The 25360-nt window shown below is 38.1% G+C and overlaps 2 protein-coding genes across 2 annotated transcripts; both read left to right on the top strand.

Moving 5' to 3' along the window:
- The first annotated feature begins 949 nt into the window (after positions 1–949).
- On the top strand, positions 950–8250 carry six4b (SIX homeobox 4b). Its single transcript, XM_073816460.1, has 3 exons — positions 950–1757; positions 3438–4075; positions 6597–8250. The coding sequence occupies exons 1-3, from the start codon at positions 1024–1026 to the stop codon at positions 7070–7072; spliced, it is 1848 nt and encodes a 615-aa protein (XP_073672561.1). The 5' UTR covers positions 950–1023; the 3' UTR covers positions 7073–8250.
- Positions 8251–15585: 7335 nt separating this feature from the next.
- six1b (SIX homeobox 1b) lies at positions 15586–17535 on the top strand. Its single transcript, XM_073816622.1, has 2 exons — positions 15586–16305; positions 16969–17535. Exons 1-2 carry the CDS (start codon positions 15746–15748, stop codon positions 17261–17263), a joined length of 855 nt encoding a protein of 284 aa, XP_073672723.1. The 5' UTR covers positions 15586–15745; the 3' UTR covers positions 17264–17535.
- The last annotated feature ends 7825 nt before the right edge of the window (positions 17536–25360 follow it).

The raw sequence follows: 25360 nt of genomic DNA, 5'->3' as shown, positions 1-25360 counted from the left end.
GTAAATATCAAAACTTAATTTTTGATTAGTAATATGCATTGCTAAGAACTTCATTTGGACAACTTCAAAGGCAATTTTTCTCTCAATATTTAGATTTTCCACCCTCAGATTCCAGTTTTTTAATAGTTGTATCTCGGCCAAATATTGTCCTATCCTAACAATCCATACAACAATGGAAAGCTTATTGTATAAAAGTATAAATTATGTAGAAATCTCAATTTCTAAAAATTGACCCTTATGATTGGTTTTGTAGTCCAGGCTCACATATATAAATTCATGAAGCAGGGTAAAAACTTTTAAAACATTCAATTTGTGTGTGTGTCTTAGTCATACTTACAACCATGGCAAATATAAACAAGTAATGGAAAATGCTACAACCCTCCCCATAGGCTCATGTTATTTGTTTTTTAAACATATGAATGAAAGGTAGTAAAAGCTGAATGCTTTATATTACTAAACAAGACAATCTGCTGATTCAAGAGATACCAGCCATCTGAAAAGTTCAAGGTTCTCCAAGTTTCTACTTTAAATTTTACATAAAGCCTTATAATTTCGACTATCAAACTCTGGACAGTAACAGTCAAAGATGTCAATTAGGCTATAATTCCTAATTAAAATGATGCTGTTCTCTTCAAGACAATGCGTGTTTTAGCCTCAAAGCAATTACTGAAAGTAACTCATGAGTGATGACACTGACACTAGCTGAACAGGAAGCAACTATTTTGTACGAATGTGAAATCTCATGTTTGTAGAAACAGCCTGCATTACCTTTCGCAGGTACCCGCGTTCTAGCTGCACGCTTGATGGACGTTCCCAGCGCAAACATTTGTCTTCTCATCCCAGTCGCTCCTCCCCGCAGGGGCAGAGCGGCGAATCAAAATGCGCTCAAGACTTGGACTCCTTTCCAACGTGGGCTGTGGAGTTAAACTTGTGGTGGAACGGGGGACGCCAGATCTTATCCACACCACACAGCGGCCAGATACCTGATCGTGCTTGGATGGAGGGGCGAAACCCGATCGCCTGATGTGCTGCCTGAAACCCAGAGGAGTGACTTATCAGGACGCGCTCAAAATGTCTTCTTCCTCAAGCGAGGTCATTAGTGCCGATGAGATCAAGAGGGAGAATCGTGGGAGTGTCAAGCTGTCAGTGCTGGACCCCGCGGAGTTGCCGATGGAGAATGCCGAACTTTTGGACTGCTCGCCGGCCTCCCTGGCCTTCTCTCCGGAGCAGGTTGCGTGCGTCTGCGAAGCGCTGCTGCAGGGTGGGAACGTGGAGCGCCTGGCCAGGTTCCTCTGGTCACTGCCGCAGAGTGACCTGCTGCGGGGGAACGAGAGCATCCTGAAAGCGCAGGCGATAGTCGCGTTCCACCAGGCCCGCTACCAAGAGCTCTACTGCATTTTGGAGAACCACAGTTTCAGCCCGTCAAACCACTCGTCTCTGCAGGATATGTGGTACAAGGCGCGCTATATCGAAGCGGAGAAGGCGCGGGGCAGACCGCTGGGTGCCGTGGACAAGTATCGCTTACGCAGGAAATATCCGCTGCCTCGGACTATCTGGGACGGAGAGGAGACCGTGTATTGTTTCAAAGAGAGGTCCAGGAACGCGCTGAAGGATATGTACAAGCGGAACCGGTACCCATCTCCGGCCGAGAAACGAAACCTGGCCAAAATGACAGGACTCTCTCTGACGCAGGTCAGCAACTGGTTCAAAAACAGGAGGCAGAGAGACAGAAATCCATCCGAGGCGCAGTCAAAAAGGTAAGCGCCGTTATATTTAAGTTGTTAATCGAGAGTGGAAAACGTATGATGGAATGCGTGAGACCGAATGGAGGACACGTTTCACCAATGTTTTGAAATACGAAGCTTTGAGCGCGGTGCAGTTTTGAAGAACGTGGAGACCATGACGCTTTTGGAAATTAAAAAGCAATTTAAAGTACACGTTTGAAGTAGATTTAAAGTTCAATTTGAAGAATTGTTCAAAATTAATTTTGAGTTGTTAGTTCTGCTAACAAATACTAAGTATTTCTTTTTTAAATTGGTGTATTTAATTCAAAGGACCGCATTAATTGGATGAGCAAAACAAACCTGACAAACAGACATGTTGCTGCTTTCAAAAACAACCCAAACAGACCCTAGGTTTACTTTAGATATGATCAGCCATTACATTACCATAGCCATTGTCTATGTTTGTTTCTGGATTTTAAAGCTATTGTCCCACCCTGATAATCAGTCAGAGAGATCTGCACTCAATCTCCTGACGTGGCCAAAATCCTCTTCACAGCTAGAGGCATCTGAGGCAGATAAGGAGCAGCTCTGTATTTGTAAACTTTTGCTTGCAGATCGTTCAGAGTTTCAAACTGCGGTGGAAACAACGCTTAACCATTACGGCCGCAAAATGCTGCTTTTATCATAAATAATAAATCTTGGGACTCGTAAATAAGGGAGGTCAGCCTTTTCCGTGCGTCAAGATTGAGAGCTGCTTTGATGTTTCACCGTCACTCTGACAATGATAATCACTTATTGTTTGAACGAAAATGTCCATGAACTCCTTATGGGAGATCCTCGGACCAGAAAAGACCAACGGGTTGTCGTGTCAATAAGATCTTTGTATAGATGCGGGTTGGCTTGCTCGAGCCACTCTGAACGATGCACCCGCAGCTGTCATAGTCTGTAACCCACCAAATGCCTCCAAGAGCTCAGATCCTTTTATCTGATTTTTGACCCCCGGGGGCAAGAGGTTCACTTTAGAAATGATGACTGAGATATTTACAGAAAATGATTTTTATTATAGCGGTCTGTTTTTAGAAGAGCACAGAGGTCGAATTTCTAATAGTATTTGTAATTGAAACGTGCCTAAAAGTTGGGCAGTTCGTTTATAGAAATTAAGTGTTTCAACATTAGAAGTGCCTTAGTACACATGCTCTTCCTTTTGTAGTTCCACAGTATTTCTAATTCCCTGATTAAGAGAGAAACAAACAGAGATATCAATTGAAAAAAATATAGACCTATAAAAATATAGGTGCTTTGCAATTCCATAGAAGAACCTTTATTTTTGTTAAATGGTTCCATAAAGAACCTTTAACATTTGAAGAACCTTTCTGTTTCACAAAAGGTTCTTTGTTGCAAAAGAAAGTTCTTCAGATTATAAAAAGGTAAAAAAGAGATGGTTCTTTAAAGAACCTTTGATTTATTGGTTCTTTGTGGAACCAAAAATGGTTCTTCTATGGAATTGCTGTGAAGAACCTTTTAAAACACCTTTTTTTGAATAAGAGTGTACACAGGTAGTTACAATACACAGGCTATTTTCAAAAAATCAATTATGTTGTATATTGCAACAATTCAAATGAAAAGTGTAGGTGCAGAAGACTGCAAAATGCTGATAGCTTTGTAGAAAAAAGCACTAAACCATTGGTCTGTTTCTTAAACCATTTTTTTCAGTGAGTCAGATGGCAATCACAGTACAGAAGATGAGTCCAGTAAAGGCCAGGAGGACTTGTCACCACGTCCCCTCTCCAGCGGCTCTTCTAGCTCTGTCGCACATGGAACAGCCCCCCCTACAGTTTACTCCGATGGAGGAACGACGGTCATCCAACAAATTGGAGATGTCAAGATGCCTTCACACGCAGCTGGAGGAATGAGTTTTAACGGTGATCTAGCAAGCGTGAATGCTCACTACATCAACGGCGGAGCCTACGTTCAGTCACACGGTAGCAACGCTCTCCTGAATGGACTTGGTACCACGAGTGGCCATTTCTTGACCTTTGATCCCCAAAGGGTCTCCCATCACTGCCAGGAGAGGCTGTTAGGTGGGTCTTCCGTGTCTTACGCTCCGTTCTCAATGGGCATTTCTGAAACTGCCTCTGGAAAGCTGGAGGCCATGCAGACTCTGGTATCCAATGCTGAAGATGGAGTCATTTCTTCAGTGGTCTCCTTCGCTTCGGCCCCCTCCACGCCATCCACTACCTCAGGAGGCCTTCATCTCAGCGGTTACAATGTGGTCAATCTCCCTGGAGGTGAAACCACCATGGGGCTTCCTCCTCTAATGCTGCCTCCATCCTCAACATCATCCAGTCACGGTAGGAGGCCATTTATTGAGATATATTGAGACCGTTACCAAAAATCAGTCAGAATTGTCTAACTTTCATGTTGTTCCAACTTCCAAACACAGAAGAAGATATTTTGTGCTTATAATAAATTTCAGTGGGTTTCAGCTTCTTTTATGATCATACAGGTTTGGAACAACATGAGAGTGAGTAATTAATGACAAAATGTTAATTTTTGGGTTATTTCTTTACGTAAATTGGATATATACGTGTTTTCCTGACACTTCCAGTTCAAAATGGCAGTTTTGCGCCTCTGCGTCCCAAGCGCATGTCTTTGAAGATGCAAAAACAACAATATCTAAAGTAGTCCAAGCACTTCTAGTGAGCTCATGAGAGCCAGAGTAATTACATCATCACTTTGGAGAATACTGTGACCGAACATTTATGTGGTTAAGCTTGCCAAAAGTGACCGCAGAGCTCAGTGCAAAAGAGCAGAGGTTTTGCAAGAAAGCCTTGTGGGTCATGGGCAGTTGGAGTGCATTGTGGGTGAAGCTGTGAGAGGCATGTGGGGGTCCAGGTCAACTGGCTAGAGGATCATACCAAACGCAGTCTCTCAACACGGTCCCCACCTCCCCTCCATGGCCCTAACCACTCACTAATGGTTCTTTCCATGAATATTTTATGGCCACATCAATAACAGCAAGGCTAGCTGCGTTCTGCTCCTCTCTCGCTCGTCTGTTTTATCCTTTAATATGCAGTTTACGAGCCACATAAAAACAAACCCACCCCTGGCTGAACTTTTGATTTAGAAGGAAAACAGTTGAGCCCAAACGATCCAAGCAAGAAAAAGACGATATTAAAATTGTTTAGCCAAAACCCTATTTCCTTGTGCCCATAATTTTCAAGGCAATTCAATAAAACATGTCTTCATAAAAGGACAAAGTTTGATCTCCAGTGCCTCACAAATACAAAGAAACAATAGAAATTTCCTTGCAGTGCCATTTTTGTCTATGAAGTCAAAACTAGCGAGATACGGTTTCAGATTGTTCTGTTGCATAGTCGTATAAGTCAGATGGAAGGAAAATATATTCCTGACCCCCTTTACACAACAACTCTCTCCCACAAGCAATGTCTGCGGGAAGCTAAAGAAAACTTGTAGAAAACTTGGTTCTGGTTTCAGAAAGCGAGCGAGTATGAAGCGGGGGAGGAGGGGTTTTGGGCGCTGTGATTATTTATCAGACATTTGTGCAAGCCTAATGGAAGAAAAGTGTCTGGCCCAAAGCCAGAGGCTGTCACTACAAGAGACATGTGCCAAGAACCACATTCTAGAGTTACAAGGAAATCATAGCGAGTCTAACCGCAAACAGAAAATGAAAAAGGTGTTTCATTTTACAGTTCACAAGAAAAGTTCTGAAGAAAAGAAGGAAGAGAGGTACAAAGAGATATTGACCGAAAGAATGAAATACAAGACACAGAGAGGGACAGAAGCAAACCTCTTGAGAAGGAGTCCATCTGGATAAACAGATCACACCTTTACGCTCTGTCCTTTCTCCCTCATCCATTCTCAATTGAGTTGTTACGAGCCGTAAGAGTAGCTACTGCCAACTAAAAGAAAAGAACTTTGTATTTAACTGGAAAAGGTTGATGTCCTGGCCAAAGTGTTTGGGGTTACAGTACCTTGAAATACAGCACAGTATGTGAGCTGCTCCATTAGTTTCGTTGGAGACAGTTTGAACCTGAGATTTTCAGTTTTAAGCAATGAATCAAAAAGGAAAAACTGCTTTCTAATATTAAATACAATACATTAGCTCTCCTTTCTGACTCCAAACTTACATCTTTTACAGAATTAGATGTATTCAAAATACATAAAATAATTGATACATCAATAAGATGTTATGGAAAATATAATGCATTTGTAATAGTCAATAAGCAATATTTTGCGATATGTATTTTTTCTTGCTACAACTACTATTAATAGCTACGGACACTTTCCTGAGGCAAATGTAATGACATGAGAGATTATATATTTAAGTTGTAAGTTGTTTCCAACATATTTTCTGATGTTCATTGATGTTTATTTTGTGCTATAACGTTTGTAAAGCAGAAGGAGATAAAACGATCAATTGCGGCACATTATAGAGATTTTCTGCTTAACATTTTGAGAACTGACTGTAATTCAGACAACTTGAAATAATTTGTTACCCCGCTGACTTAAAACTTTTAGTTTAGTCAACTAAAATATCCAAGTTGTCACTTAAATTTTCATTAAGTAACTTAACATTTCTATTTGACTAAACTTAAAATTTCAGTAGTAGGATAACAATTTATGTTAATTTGAAACAATTATTCTTTTGAGTAAGTTGAAGTTTTTTTTTTCTCCACAAAGTCAACAAACAACTCACTGCAACTTCCGGCTCAAAATGATAGTTTGTAAATGAGTGTGAGTGTGTGCACGTGACACGTCACAAATATTCAATTATTTATGAAACTTACCAGACATGGAAAGCTACCTTTACTGAACTGGATTTCATCTTCTCTTTTGTCCCCCATACAGGCTCTGCTCCTTTGGGCAATGTGGTCAGTGACTCTCCTCAACACTCGAGCCAAACCCTGCTCTACACTCAGACTGTGAAGCAGGAGCCTTTGGACGTGTCTGGAAGCTACACTTATCCTTCTGAAATGTCCCTGGACCAAGGCAGCAACCTGGGCTACACAGCCTCCCTTTTCCTTTCTTCTTCCTCTACCGGCGGTTCACTTCCCCCCACCGTCACAGCCACGGTCACCTCTGCCCTCTCCGGCACCGAGGTTCACCACACTCTGAATCAAGCTGGACGTGGCCTCCAAGAGAACAGTGTAGCCCTGTCTTCAGACTACAGGTCTCAAGATGTTCAGCTGTCCAACAGTCTGCAAGTTGCTTCTAGAGCAGGAGAAGGCTCAGTCAGGATTGTTTGTGGGGATCTGGACATGGAAGGGAAAGAGCTGGCCAAGCTGCAGACTGTACAAATGGACGATGATGGAAGTGACCTATGATGATGTTATTAGCAACAAAGAGCTGCATTTCACTTGCTAGACTGGTTTTTCGCACCGCATTGTGCCCTTACGGACCCTGTAAGCACAAGTCATGTTCAGGTGAACCCTGACGATGGATATAAAATGCGAACAGTGCCTTCCTGTCCTCAGATATCCCAACTTGCACTAAGAGGGCTGCAGAATGTACCAGGCAATGCACTGACCTTCTGAAGAATATTTAGATGCACTGTCTTTACTCTCACCTCATGAAAATATACGAAAAGACCCGTTAAAAAGCACAAATGTGCTCTGAATCCAAAAAAATGCAGCTTTATAGTGATTGTTTTCTTTTAACAAGATTTTGTTGAAGCACAGATGCGTTTTTGTTGTTGTTGTTGTTGTTTATGGTCTTTTGTATTTAAATTCTTTGAGTGTGACGATGCAAATGTGATAAAGGTTATTTTGTTATGTTTGACTTTTATGTTACAGAATTTTTGATTCATACATCCCTTTCTACACATCCCCAATGTGGACTTTGTTTTTTTTAAGTATATAATCTCGGCCATTAGCACAACCGGTCACACGTGCCTTCCTCATAATCTGTTAGCTAGGCTAGAAAACAAGCCATTTGTTTGAAAGAATTCATCAGGAATAACTGAAGTACAGGTGTTTGTTTTTGTTTATTTGTGTGATAACTGTTTTGGACATGTTTTGTCATTTTTCTTTTTTTTTGCATTAGAAAATGCACTGAATTCTGTAAGCTTCGTAGAGCGAGATAAATATTTGTAAGGTGCGGTCACATTTACCATCGTTTGGTGAATTTTCATGAACAAATTGCAGTAAGAATTTCAATTCAAATTGGGAATTTTGCATGAGGGAGAAAGATTCAATACATTGTTAAAAATAAAGGTTATTTATTGACATTGAAGGTTCCCTAAAGAACCTTGAACTTCCATGGAATCTTTCAAATGCAGAAAAGGTTCTTTAGATTTTTTAAATGTTCTTTAAAATGGTTCTTCAATGGCATCACTGCAAAATCACCTTTATTTTTAAGAGTGTACCAATATTAAAATTCAAAGATATCACCACAAATTAAGAATATACCCTTTCAGCCATGAAATTTTCCTAATGTGACCGCATATTTACACCAAACAGGAGCTCTGTAAATATTTCGAGAACCACAAGTAACCTTAAAACGTCAGTCCTGCTTGAAAGAAAGCTATTTTTCTAAACCCTTCCACCCTATTAAATATTTATATTTGTACATATATAATGAATGATCCAAGGGTTGTCTATGTCACTGACACCGGTGTTTCACATTAGAGCCCTGAGCCTGATAATTCAATAAGTAAAGGGAATGACATCACTTTCAATGAATCATCTCTTATTGGAAGCACCAGGTAAGTCAGCTATATGTTTTTAACCAATGGCAGGCTTGATGTCAGTCCACGGGACTATCCGTTTAACCAGATCAGGCTACAACTTGGACCCCCTGGATGGCTGGCGGTGATCTCAGACATTACTAATGCATGGACGTACACATATGCAGAATGGTGGAGATCAAGCTTGTGTTCTCACCAGGGGCGTCCTCTGTGATCTCCAGCCAAAGCCTGGCAGCTGAATAAGCCCCGCTCACTCTTAAAGTGTCATATGGTACCTGTCATGACATTACTCAAAGTAAAGGTCATCCAAAAAGCCAGAGTATATGAGGAGAAGTTACATATCCTTATTAGATTTCCTGAACCGTCCTCACATGATCTAGCAGGAATAGACATTTGGCTCGAACTCTGTGGCAGGCTCATCGTTTGGTAGATTATGAAAGGGTGATAAAAGATATATACTCTCATCGTAGTATTACTAAACATGATTTTACAAGGGCATATCAGGATGTTGTATGCAATATGACAGCGGATAATTAAATGAACGAGACAGGTATTTATGCAAATTGTGATTGCTCGTAAAAGTCTTAAAGTAGGAGCAAGGCCATCCAAAGTCAGTTTGCTGCCGTGGGAACATTTCCTCCTCTTGACGCACACCAGTCTGTGTGAGTCAGCGCTAATTGAATGGCGCCCAGGTAGGATTTGCTCCCTCGCACAAAGGAGGAGACAAAAAAGCACATTGGGTAAAGAATCTATTGTTACCTGCCCAAAGGTGACCCTGTCGCCTAGGGCACCAGATTAGCTGATTGCCAGGTATCAGATGGCGCCTCCTGGAATACTGAAGGGTAAGAAAGCACTATTGTCTGGGGATGTGAGCAAAGAACTGGTGGGCGCAAGAAAGAAGGACATGTGTGTTTCATGTCCCCTATTTCCCCTTGGCAGACTATATGTCACTGTGCGATTCATGGGAAACGGTGTTATGTTGCGTTTTGGTATTATTTAAATACAAAATACGTCACTCCATCTCCTTGTACCGTGAATGGGATAGTTTATTGGGCGACCTTAAAGAGCTTTTCATCCTTTATAACAAAAGAGCAGAAAACACCTTCCTTTTAATTCGTTCTCCAGTTTCACCAAAAGAATGTGAAGTACAGGGAACGGTCCTTCAGTGTGAATGAAGTCAAGCAAACTTTACATATATGTGACCCTGGATCACAAAACCAGTCATAACAATTTTGGACAATATTTGACCGTTATACAAAATTTTAATCTGGAATCTGAGGGTGCAAAAGAAATAATCACCTTGGAAGTTGTCCAAATGAAGTTCTTAATGCATATTAGTTATCAAAAATTAAGTTTTGATATACAGGTCCTTTTCAAAAAATTTGCATATTGTGATAAAGTTGACCTTTGACCTTGATAAAACACAGTGGACCAACACCAGCAGCTGACATGGCACCCCAGACCATCACTGACTGTGGGTACTTGACACTGGACTTCAGGCATTTTGGCATTTCCCTCTCCCCATTCTTCCTCCAGACTCTGGCACCTTGATTTCCGAATGACATGCAAAATTTGCTTTCATCCGAAAAAAGTACTTTGGACCACTGTGTTTTATCAAGGGCAGGGTCAATGCAGCTAGCTATCAGGAGATTTTGGAGCACTTCATGCTTCCATCTGCTGAAAAGCTTTATGGAGATGAAGATTTCATTTTTCAGCACGACCTGGCACCTGCTCACAGTGCCAAAACCACTGGTAAATGGTTTACTGACCATGGTATTACTGTGCTCAATTGGCCTGCCAACTCTCCTGACCTGAACCCCATAGAGAATCTGTGGGATATTGTGAAGAGAAAGTTGAGAGACGCAAGACCCAACACTCTGGATGAGCTTAAGGCCGCTATCGAAGCATCCTGGGCCTCCATAACACCTCAGCAGTGCCACAGGCTGATTGCCTCCATGCCACGCCGCATTGAAGCAGTCATTTCTACAAAAGGATTCCCGACCAAGTATTGAGTGCATAACTGAACATAATTATTTGAAGGTTGACTTTTTTTGTATTAAAAACACTTTTCTTTTATTGGTCGGATGAAATATGCTAATTTTTTGAGATTGAGGTTTTCATGAGCTGTATGCCAAAATCATCAATATTAAAACAATAAAAGGCTAGAACTACTTTCAAATGAGTGTAATGAATCTAAAATATATGAAAGTCTAATGTTTATCAGTACATTACAGAAAATAATGAACTTTATCACAATATGCTAATTTTTTGAGAAGGACCTGTATTTATGGTAGGAAATTTACAAAATATCTTAATGCAACATGATCTTTACTTAATATCCTAATGATTTTTGGCATAAAAGAAAAATCTATAATTTTGACCCATACAATGTATTTTTGGCTATTGCTACAGATATACCCGTGCTATTTAAGACTGGTTTTGTGGTCCAGGGTCACACATATATATTCATAAAAGAAGTGAAGGAAGTAATAATAGATTCACACTCCAAGAGACAGCAATTTTTAGAGTGCGTTTTTAAAAACACCAAAGATGTTCATAAATCCTGAGAAAGACAGACCATAAAAAAGGAGGAACCCTACAGAAGTGGGCTTATTAAAGAACCTGACCCCTGACTTTTTCTGGAGGTTTCAAAGTGTGACATTTAGAGAAGCACAGCAGACTGTGAAGCACATGTAACCAGACCCTCGTGCCCACTGCGCCGCAGCACTATACACTGCTAATGTGGGGTCAAGGGGCAACTGGGTCTGAGACCCACCACTTCTGTACACCCCCTCTTAAGGTTTGTTTTATAAAAATACTTAGTGAATGTTATTATTCCTGACTATGACTTGTTGCAAGACAATCACTATAAATAAAGGGTATATTTAAAATATTTATACTGTCATTGCAAAAGGTTGATGACAATATATTATTAAGACAATTAATATTATTATGGTTATCATCAACTTTCAACAACATCCAAACCAGCAGGGGGCAGTGCTGCATGACTTCAAAGTCAATAGTCCATTAAATGTAAAAGATGCTCATGAACCGGTTTTAAATGCTGAATTGGTTTGTGTCTTCTTTGGCTTTACAAACTTTATCTCAGGAGCAAAATATAAAAATTAATGCTAATGAGGGTTGTGGCAAAATGAAAACAAAAACTTTACACTACACATTATTTTAAAACACTTTAAAACTCTAAAAATACTAGTGAAAAGGAAAACTTGTTCTATTACAAGCTTTCATGCAGACAGCATGTGGACCTACTTCTTGAGGCAAATTTCTGAAATAACTGCATGGAACTGATCATTATCAGTGATGTTTTTGATTAGAATGAGGAAAAGACAATAACAATGTGATTAAAAAATGATGTTCACATTATAAGTGTCCAGTATGCCATACTGAGACCCAGCAAAAACACTTTCTTATTATTTTTATTAGTGACCTTGGACCACAAAACCAGACACAAGGGTCAATACTTTTTAAATTGAGATTTATAAATGAACTGAAAGCTGAATAAATTAGCTTTTTAATACTTTTTTCTTTTGCTAGAACATGACAATATTTAGCCAAGATGCAACTATTTGAAAATCTGGAATTTGAGGGTGCAAAAAATTTAAATATTAAGAAAATCGCTTTTAAAGTGGCCCTAATGAAGTTCTCAGCAATGCATTTTACTAATCCAAAATTATTTTTTTAATATATATATTTACGGTAGGAAATTTACAAGATATCTTCATGGAACATGATCTTTACTGATTTTTGGGATGAAAGAAAAATTCATTATTTTGACCCATACGATGTATTTTTGGCTATTGCTACTAGATATTTACATATATAGTAGTGCTTGGGGCACACTAAACATATGACAAAATCATTGTTGTAAAGAAGAGGTTATAAATAATGGTACTGCACAAAATGTTGAATAAGACAATAAGACAATAAGATAATAACTATTTTTAAAGACATTGGTTAAAAAACACTGGCATTCCCAACCTTACACAATGTCTATTTTTCATAATAACATGTTTTAGCAGCAACTGGTAACACAAAAAAAAACTGAAATGAGTTTCATAGAAATATCATATTTCGTAGGAACATTTTTTAGCATGTAATTAATCTGTTGTGTCTCCCCAGGAGATGAACACACACACACACACACACACACACACACACACACACACATAGTATTAATGTCCTCTGCTGAGGACACAAGGAAAAAAATCAATGTCTTTCTTGTACAGTAAATTTAACTCTTGCTTAGAAAACAAGACCCAATCTAAAAAAGACAAATAAAAGATCATAAAAAATATACAGGTTCTCTGTATCAGGTTTTCATATTTTAAAAACCAAGAAGAGGAAGATGTCATGCCCTAGGCCTCAAACATTTTGTTTCTCTGAAAAGCTCATGATAACCTCTTTAAGTTTTGCAGTTACACTCTTAAAAATAAAGGTGCTTTAAAAGGTTCTTCACAGCGATTCCATAGAAGAACCATTTTTGGTTCCAAAAAGAACCATTCAGTGAAATGTTCTTTAAAGAACATTACCTTTTGATAATCTGAAGAACCTTCTTTCGCCACAAAGAAACTTTAATGAAACAAAGGTTCTTCAGATGTTAAAGGTTCTTTATGGAACCATTTACACAAAAAGAGCTCTTATCTATGGCATCATGAAGCACCTTTATTTTTAAGAGTGTACATTTAAGCATTTCAAAGAACAGACAGACCTTAGAACAGACCTTAAAAGCAAAATAATCCATACATATTTGCATCTTTGATTGATGGTGATCTGTGAAAGATTATATTCATGGGTTTTTCATTAATTAATTTTCATTTAAAAAGTTATGAAAATAATTAAATGTAAAAGTCCTTTAAGTTTCAAACTTCTTTGATTATCTCCCTGCAAATTACCCAAATTAGTTTTGCGATTTGCTCTTAGTTAGCTTTATTTATTTGTGGCAATCCGTTTTTTGTCTAATTTTGGATTACTCTGATATTAACTGTCACACTGCATGTTATATTAATGGCGCTTTAATAGAACATGCTAAAAACCGCTGAAAATAAGAATAACGTGTTTACGAACGAAATTATTGCTGGTTTAAAATAGAATTCCGCACTTCAGCTATTCCTTTAATACGTCTGGAGAGTTATGGACATGACTGAAGCATACTTTAAGAGAATGACCTCATTGTAGTCCAATGTATAGCCTACCGTGATGTCTTTTTGAGGGAAGCAGTTTATGGTGTGTTTACCATTGGTATGTGTGCAGGAGTTAGCGTCGACCTTGCCAACCCTCGCCTTTAGGCCATAAAAGAGCACATCTTGAAATGATCAAGGCCTGAGAACGGGCACGGCCTTTCGATTTCTGAGGTTTAAGGAGGGGGCGCGCCGCAATGTGGTGGAGACATTACAACAACCCGAGCGCCGTCAATCACAGGCCCGTGTGCTGTTACACTGAAGCTGATACTTGACCCTACTGACGAATAGACCTAAATGTCGTTAAATTCAATAACGTCTACAGTCACATACAGCAATGGAAAACTGGTTACGAATTGGGAAACCACCGTTACAAACTTAAAAAACGTAATTTAATCCAATAAGAAATAAAGCGATAAAGAAATCAAAATAATAACACACTAAGACGCGCGTAGACATTCGCATGAAGGTTGAAAAAATAAATAGAGTAGCCTATTCTTATTTAATTCTGTAAGAGAAAAAAAAATATTTTTAAACGCTTTTCTAAAAAAAAAAAAAGACCAAATGTAAAAAAAAGTTTATTTATTTTGTATTTTAAAACAATTTGTAAACCCAGAAAATAATTTGTGGTAGATCTTTAGCTTTTACATTTGAAATGTTTTTTTGTGCCTTGGGTGATCTTTCAGGACAGATGGATGGGGCAGCTTTCATTAGCCTGCTCCTCTCTGACCCTTCAGAGACAGTGGGCAAAAAGTTGTTTTCACAGGTGTACGGATTGGCTGCTAAAACCGATTAAGTCCTCGTTTCATGTCAATGTCTCGAGGCTTGCGAGATCATTTCAGAGCGCCAGATAGAGGCTCCTTAAGCATAGTCCACATTAACGGCCCCTGTCTTAAAAATGAACGCCGCGTCTCAAATTAAATTAAAAGAGGTGCTCCATTCTGGCTGAGTGATTGTGAGTTTTGCGTCGCCGTGGTGTCAGGTTGCAGATTTCGACGAAGATAAAGAAACGCGATCTATGCCTTAAAACAGCGTCTGGACGGCAAAGACCTCAACGAACACAGAACTCATTTACTAATGCACCGGTTTTAGATTTCACTGTACAGGGAGAGGAGAGAGGACTAGAAAGAAAGAGCTGGGAAGAATGCATTTTTTCTGAGCCTATAGAATACAAATCATTTAAGTGCTACAGGCTATGTTTGATGCGTTTTTAAATAAAATAAAAGTAGAAACTAAACATATTTTCTCCTCATTTTTTCTCATTTTTGTTTGACCGATTTTGTGCAACTCAAATAAACAGCAGATGTTGAGCACTTGAAGTGTGTATTTTATCGATGGATGTGGCTCTATTATATTTCTTGTAAATAAATGCATCACATTCTTTTCTGATTCTACCGGCCTCGTACGGTTGAAAAGCCAGGGGCGCTGCTTATCTAGTGACTAGCATTAGGTTATCTTACCAGCTCAAGAGGCGTATTGTTTTTAATGGAACTCTAAATATCTCTGTGCGCATCTAGACCTTGCGCACAGCGTGTGCCCTTGACAATGGCACAAGCCAAGCAGAGTGAAAATAACAGATTATTTGTATGATAATTTGCAACTGAGGAACGTCTTTTCTTATAAGTTAATAAATGAAGACAATGCTTCACTTACAAAACATCGTGCATTCAAATTCTGTTAGAATAAAAAAGCACGTATTGGGTGCAATAAGAGTGAACGCTGCCTTCAGACAGTTGCTATAATTGATTAGTATCGAGGTGCCCGGCTCCCTCAGGTAGAACTGGAGACGGGGGATCCAGTTTCAGACCACCGAGTCCCCGTGGGAGGAAATGGAAGCAGAGTTCTCCTTCGCACTGCTGCTGGGGATAGGGCAGCTGGAGAGCCAATCAGCAGTCGCGCAGTGCTCTTTTAGCGCGACATGAGTCGATAGTGAGCAAACTGTCTTCAACAAACACCCAAAACTTCACGGCGCGCACGGAGGACATCTCCAAGTCCAAAAATCTTGTCGAGCGACCTAATCGCTCTCATTAAACGAAGGCGAACGGGGGTGTCTCCCATTCCGCTTTCTTCACAGCATCTAGAGGAGAGCGGTTTGGTAGCGGGAGTCAGACGTCATGTCAATGTTGCCTTCTTTCGGGTTTACTCAGGAGCAAGTCGCGTGTGTGTGCGAGGTGCTGCAACAAGGGGGGAACCTTGAGCGTCTCGGCCGTTTTCTGTGGTCTCTTCCGGCTTGCGACCATCTCCACAAGAACGAGAGCGTCCTCAAAGCCAAGGCTGTCGTCGCCTTTCACCGTGGAAACTTCAGGGAACTTTATAAGATACTAGAGAGTCACCAGTTCTCTCCGCACAACCATCCCAAGCTGCAGCAGCTGTGGCTCAAGGCCCATTACGTTGAGGCTGAGAAGCTGAGGGGGCGACCGCTGGGAGCGGTGGGGAAATATCGAGTGCGGAGGAAATTTCCTCTGCCACGCACAATATGGGACGGCGAGGAGACCAGCTACTGTTTTAAGGAGAAATCCCGCGGTGTGTTGAGGGAGTGGTACACGCACAACCCCTATCCATCTCCTCGGGAAAAGAGGGAGCTGGCCGAGGCCACAGGGCTGACCACCACACAAGTGAGCAACTGGTTTAAAAACAGACGGCAGAGGGATCGCGCAGCGGAGGCAAAAGAAAGGTAATCAGCTGAGAACAAAATAAGCTTAAATATGTGTTTTATAAACCTGGTTTAGCAGCTCATAACACTTACTTCACAGCTGACTGCTGTTGCAGTGCTTATGATGCTATTGTTGACATATTTATTTGGACTCCAAGTGCGATGCTTTATTTTAGAAAGACCAAAATAGATCAACATCGCATCACTGTAAACATATAAGTGTTTCCTTAAGGATCTATTGATGTCTTATCTAAATTTTACAAAATATATTAATTGGTGTAACCAGTAAAATCAGACTGATTTGTTGTTGTTGTTGTTGTTGTTGTTTTTTAAACATTTGTTAAGCACTTAATGTGTTATATTATAGATAGAGATCGAGCAGATAGAGCACCTGAAATTAAACAACGTTATTATATTTGCATTATAAGAATAAAGGTAATTCATGTAAACACAGCTTAAAAATAGCCTACCAATATTTTTAGATAATTCAAATTCAAATTATTCCTTTTATTTCGATGGCCAGTTTGCCATTCAGTAAATATTAACTAAACGTGTGCGAATTTATATTTTATTAGCCTATAATTCGTCACGACCGAAATCAGATTTAGTTTAAAAAATCTATATTTTAAAAAGCAAGTTTTATCTACAATGTAAAGTGAACACTCATCTCGTTATATTTGACAGAGAGAACAGCGAGAACAGCAACACGGGCGCTAACAAACAGAACCAGCTGTCACCGCTGGACGGCGGGAAGTCCCTGATGTCAAGCTCGGAGGACGAATTCTCGCCCCCGCAGAGTCCTGACCAGAACTCCGTGCTCCTGCTCCAGGGTAATATGAGCCACCCCGGCGCGTCCGCGTACTCCATGACCGGCCTCGGCGCCGCACAGTCGGTACACGGCATGCAAGGACACCCACATCAGCTTCAGGATTCATTACTGGGACCTTTAACTTCAAGCCTAGTGGACCTCGGTTCTTAAGTGATTGCGACTGAGCTTTTATTTATTTTTTGTTTATTTTGTACCAAATATAGACTGAGATCTGCCACTTTTACTGTATATATATATAAGGGAAAATGAACAGTATAAATATAAGTAAAACTCCTTAATTCTTCTCTGGATTTCAGAGAAATACTCAGTGGTACGCTTTACCGTGGTAGACTATTACGGACTGACATTTGCCAAGTCGTTAAACTGGTCAGAAGACAAACCAAAAGCAGTTAATAAAACGATTCTTTTCTTCAAACTAATAAGACATTCGTCTAGCATTTCATCATTCTGCTTTGCACCAATAAAATCCTAAGATGAATAAGTGGAAACTCATATTTCTATTTAAATACAATTTCGGGGTGGCATTTTTCGCTATAAAACGTGTTGTTTGATTAAGGTATTGTGAAAAACTTGTATTAGGCTGTAACCCAAATAATTCAAAAAATAGGTTACGCCATTACATTCAAATAATAAAATATGTTAGTTATTTTTAATTAAGGGTGAAAATAACATGCGAGTATTCACAAATTATCCTCGCTCATCATCTTAGACACATGAAAATTATACGCTCTACAAAAACACAATTGCTAATTGTTTTTTCCCGCTCGTTTTGTTCATCCCAGATCAAACCTAAATATTAAATCGAATGCCAAACAATTCGTTTCTAAATTTCTTAGTTTGCGTAGAAATTAGGCCGCAGACCAACAAAAAGGATTAGGCTATCTAATAAAAACGAATTATTTAGAGTATGGTACAAAAAATTACGCTATTAATTTTTATCTTCTAATAATAATAGCCCTTCTTCTTACAGACTAATTCATCTCGCTCATCTAATGCATCCATGTCACAAACGTCCTCTTAATAATGTGGGTCAACAAAAAGCGGGGAGTTGTTGATTTTCCTTTAGCCTCAGGAGGCGCGTGTTGCTTTTGTGGTCGCAGTGCATCGTTAGGTTTGTAGTGGGGTGTTTACTTTGCGCTCTCCCAATGTTTGTTCTGGTGGTTCTGGGCCAAAGAGAAGACTTACCAGCTGCGGGAGGCAAACTCACGTGGCTTCATTCATAAGTTTCTTTAGAGCAAAAACGCAAACATGGAGTTTTGCGGCCAGCTGACTGATGTTGTTATCTCATGGGCATAATGGTCTTCAGACAACAACAGCATTAATAATAATTCAAAATATGAACAACAACAACAATAATAAAATGTCCTTCACGAACTTTTAACCCTTATAGAATAACTACATTATTTGGCACTGCTCAATGTTGACGCATTAAAAATGTGGTCAGATCATAGCAAAGACTTTACAAGAACCCTGATCGTTAGGCCAGCTACACTGAGTAACAAGGCAGCCTCCCACCCATCTTCCACGCACGCATGTCAGGGTAATTGTTTTTAACAGAGAGTACCGAGGATTTCCGGTCGCTAATCGGAACCAGTTGCTTGCGCTAGGTTCGCATTGTAGAACACTGGAGGCCCAGAACCGCCCATAGAGGGGCAACTTCAATTCTGCCCCTAGGGTACCAAAACGTGCAGTTTTGACATTGAATGCAACATTTGTTGACAGCTGTGCGGGTACCATTTTTTTCCGTTTCTAATCTACATTCCCTTTATTTTGTTTGAATTATTAAATAATCCGTTTAGCGAATTACGCAGACTTTCTAAAATTAATGTATTATTTCGTATTTATAAAATTAATAAGTTATGTTTTGGAGAAAACGGAATAGTGGTATTAATATATACAATGCAACCTTTTTAATGTCAATTAACGAGTGTCTACACAGCTAAGAGCAATTTAAAAACATTATTTTGAGAAATTTAAACATATGAGAACATATTTGTGACCATGGACCACAAAACCAGTCATAAGAAGCAGGGTATATTTGTAGCAATAACCAAAAATACATTTTAGGGGTCAAAATTATGCCAAAATTAGGATATTAAGTAAAGATCATGGTCCATGAAGATATTTAGTAAATTTGTTACAGTAAATATATCAAAACTTAATTTTTGATTAGTAATGTGCATTGGTAACAACTTCATTTGGACAACTTCAAGGTGATTTTCTCAATATTTAGATTTTTTTTTTTTTTTTTTTTGCACTCTCAGATTCCAGATTTTCAAATAGTTGTATCTCGGTCAAATATTATCCTATCCTAACAAACATACATCAATGGAAAGTGTTTTAATTTTTTTTTTTTAATATCTATTAATTTCTAGCATTTATTTAGCTTTCAGATTATGTATAAATATCAATTTCAAAAAACTGACCCGTCTGACCCTTATGACTGGTTTTGTGGTCCTGGGTCACATTTGTGGATACATAAAAGTATGAAAATACATCTACACAACATTATAAGAGATACCTACTTTTGCTCTTTACAGATAGTCTTTTTCACATTTTCTAAAAATGGTACTTAAGATATTTGACCCAACAAATAAAATTCTGTCATCATTTACTCACCCTCATGTTGTTCCAAAGCTAAAACATTATTCATTCCGTAAATCACTAAAGTAGAAACCGTTTTTAAGTAAATTGGTCCAATGTCATTTATGACATAAACAGTCTTATAATATCTTTTTTTGTGTGTTCCACAGAAGAAAGAAAGTCACACAGGTTTTGTATGAATTGTCGATTTTTGGGTGAACTATCTCTGTAATAAATGTTAAAGGAATAGTTCACCAAAAAATGAAAATTCTGTCATTAATTACTCACTCTCATGTCATTCCAAACCCGTAAGACCTTCGTTCATCTTTGTAACACAAATAAAGATATTTTCGATGAAATTCAAGAGCTTTCTGCTCCTCCATAGACAGCAAGGTTCCTACCACGTACAAGATCCAGAAAGGTATCAAGAACATTGACAAATGAAGCTCTGAGATTACTTTTTGTTGTGCAAATACTAAACTAAGATAACTTTATTCACCAATTCTTTTCGTCCAGGTTTCTCTAGTGTCATTTGTTTGCTTTCCTCTGAACGTAAACAAGGTGCAACACATGCTGTTCTACATCAGCAGCAGCAGACGCATGCCTTGTTTACATGCGGATCAAAGCACACAAATGCATCATGGTAGTCTCTAAATTGGCACTAGGGTGACATGGAAAAGAATTGTTGAATAAAGTTATATTATTATTATTACTTTTTTTTTTTTTGCGTACAAGAAATATTCTCATAGCATCATAAAATTACAGTTGAACCATTGATGTCACATGGACTATTTTATTGATGTTCTTGGTACTTTTCTGGACCCTTGCTGTCTAAGAGAGCTCTCGGATTTCATCAAAAATATCTTATTTGTGTTCCGAAGATGAACAAAGGTCTTACAAGTTTGGAACGACAAGAGAGTGAGTAATTAATGACAGAATTTTCAGTTTTGGGTGAACTATCCCTTTAACATTTATTACAGAGATAGTTCACCCAAAAATCGACAATTCTGTCATTACTGACTCTCCCTCAAGTCATACAAAACCTGTGTGACTTTGTTTCTTTTGTGGAACACGAAAAAAAAAAAAAGATATTCTAAAGACTGTTTATGTCAAAAATGACATTGGATCAAATTACTTAAAAAAGGTTTTTAAAAACGTTTTCTTCTTTTGTTATTTACAGAATGAATAATGTTTTAGCTTTGGAACAACATGAGGGTGAGTAAATCCCTTTAAGTATTGAATACTGAACTCAAACAGAACCAAATATATCTTGGTCCGCTGTACGCTTTATTCAATATGCCACAACCATTTATAGTCGAGCACAAAAAGTAAAATATCAATAATTTTGGATTTTTAAAACTAGGTTTGCTGTTATTTTGTCACCACCCAAAAAGCAGGCAGGTTGGGAAAGAGTGTTTGGAGCTCTAGTGGGCCAAAGCTGCTTTTTAAAGGGTTCAGGTTTCCAGTCCCCCATTCCCCGTCGGAGCGTGAGCTCTACAGCACTGTAAACCAAGGTGAGCACACAAAGCAGAGGCCTGTGCTGAATGTGAATGAGACAAATAGAGTGTTTCTCATGTGGGAAGAAAAGGGTTCGGCTGTAATGTGAGCAGCCTTTGTGGGGTTTAGGAGGGGGAATGACTGAGTGCCATTTTCTTCACAGATAATAGTTGAGACTTTTGGGAGTTGTTAAGGGGGGTAAAGGGAGAACAGGTGGGCTTCATGGCTCCCTGCCCTTCCCTGTATTACCTTTTGTCACCTGAGCCCAGGTCATCCCTCGCCTCGAGGTTCGGCTCAGTGAGGCATCATGGGATTACAGGATGGGACAAACAAACAACATACACACGAGACAAAACGTTTGGAACCTGGACAGACCGAAACTTTTTTTTGTGAAACATCAAGAGGGGAAATCTGTGTGGCTACAGCGCACATATGACAAATGAACATACAGATGGTTGAGAAAAGGTAGACATAAACTGTTTAAATGAACCATAGAATTTAGAAGATTAAGACGGTTCTGTGTCAGAGGCAAATGTTAGTTTGTGTTAACAGCTTATAATAAATCACTGGAGTGCTCAGGAACGGTTGGGCATTTGCAATAATATGTGAAAGCAGTTTTCCATATGGTTGTGTCGTCAAAGAATATGGCCTCGGAGAGATGCTGAGAATCCCTTATTAACTGTAGTGGACCCTGAAAACTCACTGAAGCATTCATTACAATTCAGTGAATCATAAATCAAATAGATAGATATTATTATTACTAAATAATATTCTATTTTCATTTACACTTTACTTTAAGGTGTCCTTGTTACAGAGTAATATTAGTTAACATACTTATAATTGGGATATAATTAGGGTTTGGTTTAGGGTTATTTGTAATAAGGGTTAGTAATTATCCATAATTTACTGTTATTACTATAGTAAGTACACTACGAGTCAAAAGGATTTGGACAGTAAGAATTTTAAAGAAGTCTTTTCTGCTCACCAAGCTTGCATTCATTTGATCTAAAGTACAGCAAAAATGAAAATGAAATATTTTTATTATTGAAAACAATTGTTTTCTGTTTGAATATATTTTGAAATATAATGTATTCCTGTGATTTCAAAGCTGAATTTTAGCATCGTTACTCCAGTCACATTATCCTTCAGAAATCATTCTAATATTCTAAATTTGCTGCTAAAAACATTTAGATTTATTATTATGTTAAAAACAGATTAATGGAATTTTTTCAGGTTTCACTGGAGAATAAAAAGTTCAGAAGAACAGCTATTATCTGAAATAGAAATCTTTTGTAAATTATAAATGTCTTTATCATCACTTTTGATCAGTTTGAAGTATCCTTGCTAAATAAATGAAATAATTTCTATTAATAACTCCCCCACAAAAATAAGATGATTTATTATTTATTTCAGATAAATGCTGATCTTTGGATCTTTCTATTCATCAACGAATAAAAAAAATGTACTCAACTGTTTTAAATATTGATAATAATAACAATAAAATGTTTCTTGAACAGCAAATCAGCATATTAGAATGATTTCTGAAGGATTGTGTGACATTGAAGACTGGAGTAATTATTGCTAAAAATTTAGATTTGATAACAGGAATAAATTACATTTTATTTCTTAATTAAATACATTCAAATAAAAAAAAATAGTATTTTAAATACTAAAATATTTCACAATTTTACTGTTTTTGCTGTGCTTTGGTAATAAACAGTCTTGGGAAGGTTACTTTGTAATTGTAATAGATTACAGATTATAAATTACCCTATTTAAAATGTAATACGTAGTGTAACTATTTCAATTACTTTATTAAAGTAATGTAATTGATTACATCCGATTACCTTTTGACTTTCAAAAGTAACTGTAATTTAATAACACCTCTTAGACTACAGTTACATAGGAAGCACTGTTTAAAGGTTTAGGCAAGCAAAATGATTACAAGTTCAAAATTATTTAGAATGCTGTTCTTTTTAACTTTTCTAAAAAATCTAAAAAAAAAATCATGGTTTTCACAAAAATAAATAATAAAAATGTAAAAAATCGGCATATTAGAACGAGTATCATGTGACACTAAAGACTGGAGTAATGATGCTGAAAATTTAGCTTTATAGTAATAAATTACATTTTAAAATATATTCAAATCAAAACAGTTATTTTAAATAATAAAAATATTTGACAATTTTTCTATTTTTGCTGTACTTTAGATCAAATAAATGCAGCCTTGGTGACGTCTTTAAAATATCTTACTGTCCAAATACTTTTGACTGGTAGTGTACGTGTGTAACAAGAACACTAAAATAAAGTGTTACCCTATTTTCTTATTTCTTTATTAAAAGGAAAGTGGGGGAAAAAAAACACTCTGACATCCAAACCTGTATGACTTTCTTTCTTGTGTGGAACACAAAAGAAGATATTTTGAAGAATGTTTGTGCTGTGACTCTCCAATGAAAGTCAATGGGGTCCAAAACAACATTGCATAGACAATGAATTTTTTTAAATATATATTTTTTTCTGTGTTCCACAGAAGAAAGAAATGTTTGGAATGACTTAACAGAATTCAAAATTCAAAATTAGTCGACAGCTTTTAAAAGATTTTAATTTGTTTTGTTTTTGGTCATTCTCCCCGAAACAAACTAAACAAAGAATGAAGCGAGATGAAAGAGCCCAGTGCAGTACGCTGTATCACCTTACAGGAAGTTATGACTAATGGCATCACCACAGTGACTGCGTGTTTCTCTTAACTGTCGGCTGACCAGCATTGTGTTCCGTTGAAAAAAATGACATCAAGGTTGACATTAACAATAAAATTATAATTGTTGTAATTATCTCATGTCGGAAGGTCTGGACAAAAGCATAATCAGAGCTCCAGACTACGGTACCCTCACGGGGTGTCACGTGGTACAATACAGGGAACTAATTTTCAACATAGAAGGTCACTTGTAAACAAACAAATGCCACGTTCCCTTATGCACTGACAAGCGCTCGAGCAAACACACGTCATAAAAGCCCATGCCACACACCTGCCTGTGCGTCATCTCTCTGTATACCAGAATTACAGCTGATTTCAGATGAGCTTTCCTCTTTTATAGATTTGTCAAAATGACAGCAATATTACTCCATCAATTTGGCGTTACTTCACGCTTTTATCTGTAAAAAGTCGAGGGTCACACGCTTTCCCAGCACCCTCGATGGTCATGGTCTGTTCTGCGGAGCTGGGTAACGGATTACTTCCAAACGGTCACAGAGGCTCAGGTTTCAAAGCCAAGCCTCACTGATAAACGAGTGGAGGCAGTTGTCACCCAGGCAGGGAGTCCTCCATCAGCAGCGTCTGAAGAGTGAGAGGGCAAGGGTTTTTCACAGACTCGCTGTGAGCCTGGCGTCAGTCGCTCCAGGGTTCATAGAGCAGGTATTTAAGGGTGATGACCATGGAGGAGCCGACGCGTAGAATGCACAGCCTCATATAAATGGACATGTAGATGCACACAGTCACATTCACACATGCAAACCATGCTCATTCTCTTCAAGTGTTCCAGACTATGGGAGGCCTGTCTTACATTGCACAGGGAAAAAGAAAGAAAATCATATTAAAAAAGAAAAAAGGTATTTTTTTATCTCACAAGTCTGACTTTTTTTTTCCCTCACAATTGTGAGTTTATCTTGCAATTCTGACTTTTTTCTCAGAACTGTGAGGTATAAACGTAATTGCCAGTTATAAAGTCAGAATTGCAAGATATAAACTCACAGTTGTGAGAAATAAAGTCAGAATTGCAAGACGTGAACTCACTTTTTATCTCACAATTCTGACAATTCTGAAACCGTTTTTTATTCTGTACATTGTACATTATATTGTGATGCCTTCATTTATTTGTAGAATTTAAAGTGTTTGATTTTAGTTTTTTAAATTTTAATATATTTAACTGTAGGCCTAGTACAGTTGAGGTAAAAAGTTTACATACACCTTGCAGAATCTGCAAATTGTTAATTATTTTACCAAAATAACAAGGAACATACAAAATGCATGTTATTTTTTATTTAGTACTGACCTGAATAAGATATTTCATGACGTCTTTTAGACGTTTATATATAGTCCACAAGAGAAAATAATATGTTATAAATAATAGATGAATTTATAAAAATGACCCCTTTCAAAAGTTTACATCC

Source organism: Garra rufa, chromosome 13, assembly GCF_049309525.1.
Source record: "Garra rufa chromosome 13, GarRuf1.0, whole genome shotgun sequence".
NCBI classification, from domain to species: Eukaryota; Metazoa; Chordata; class Actinopteri; order Cypriniformes; family Cyprinidae; genus Garra; species Garra rufa.
The sequence above is the reverse complement of the archived record's forward strand: the minus strand, read 5'-3'. Positions and strand labels throughout refer to the sequence as shown.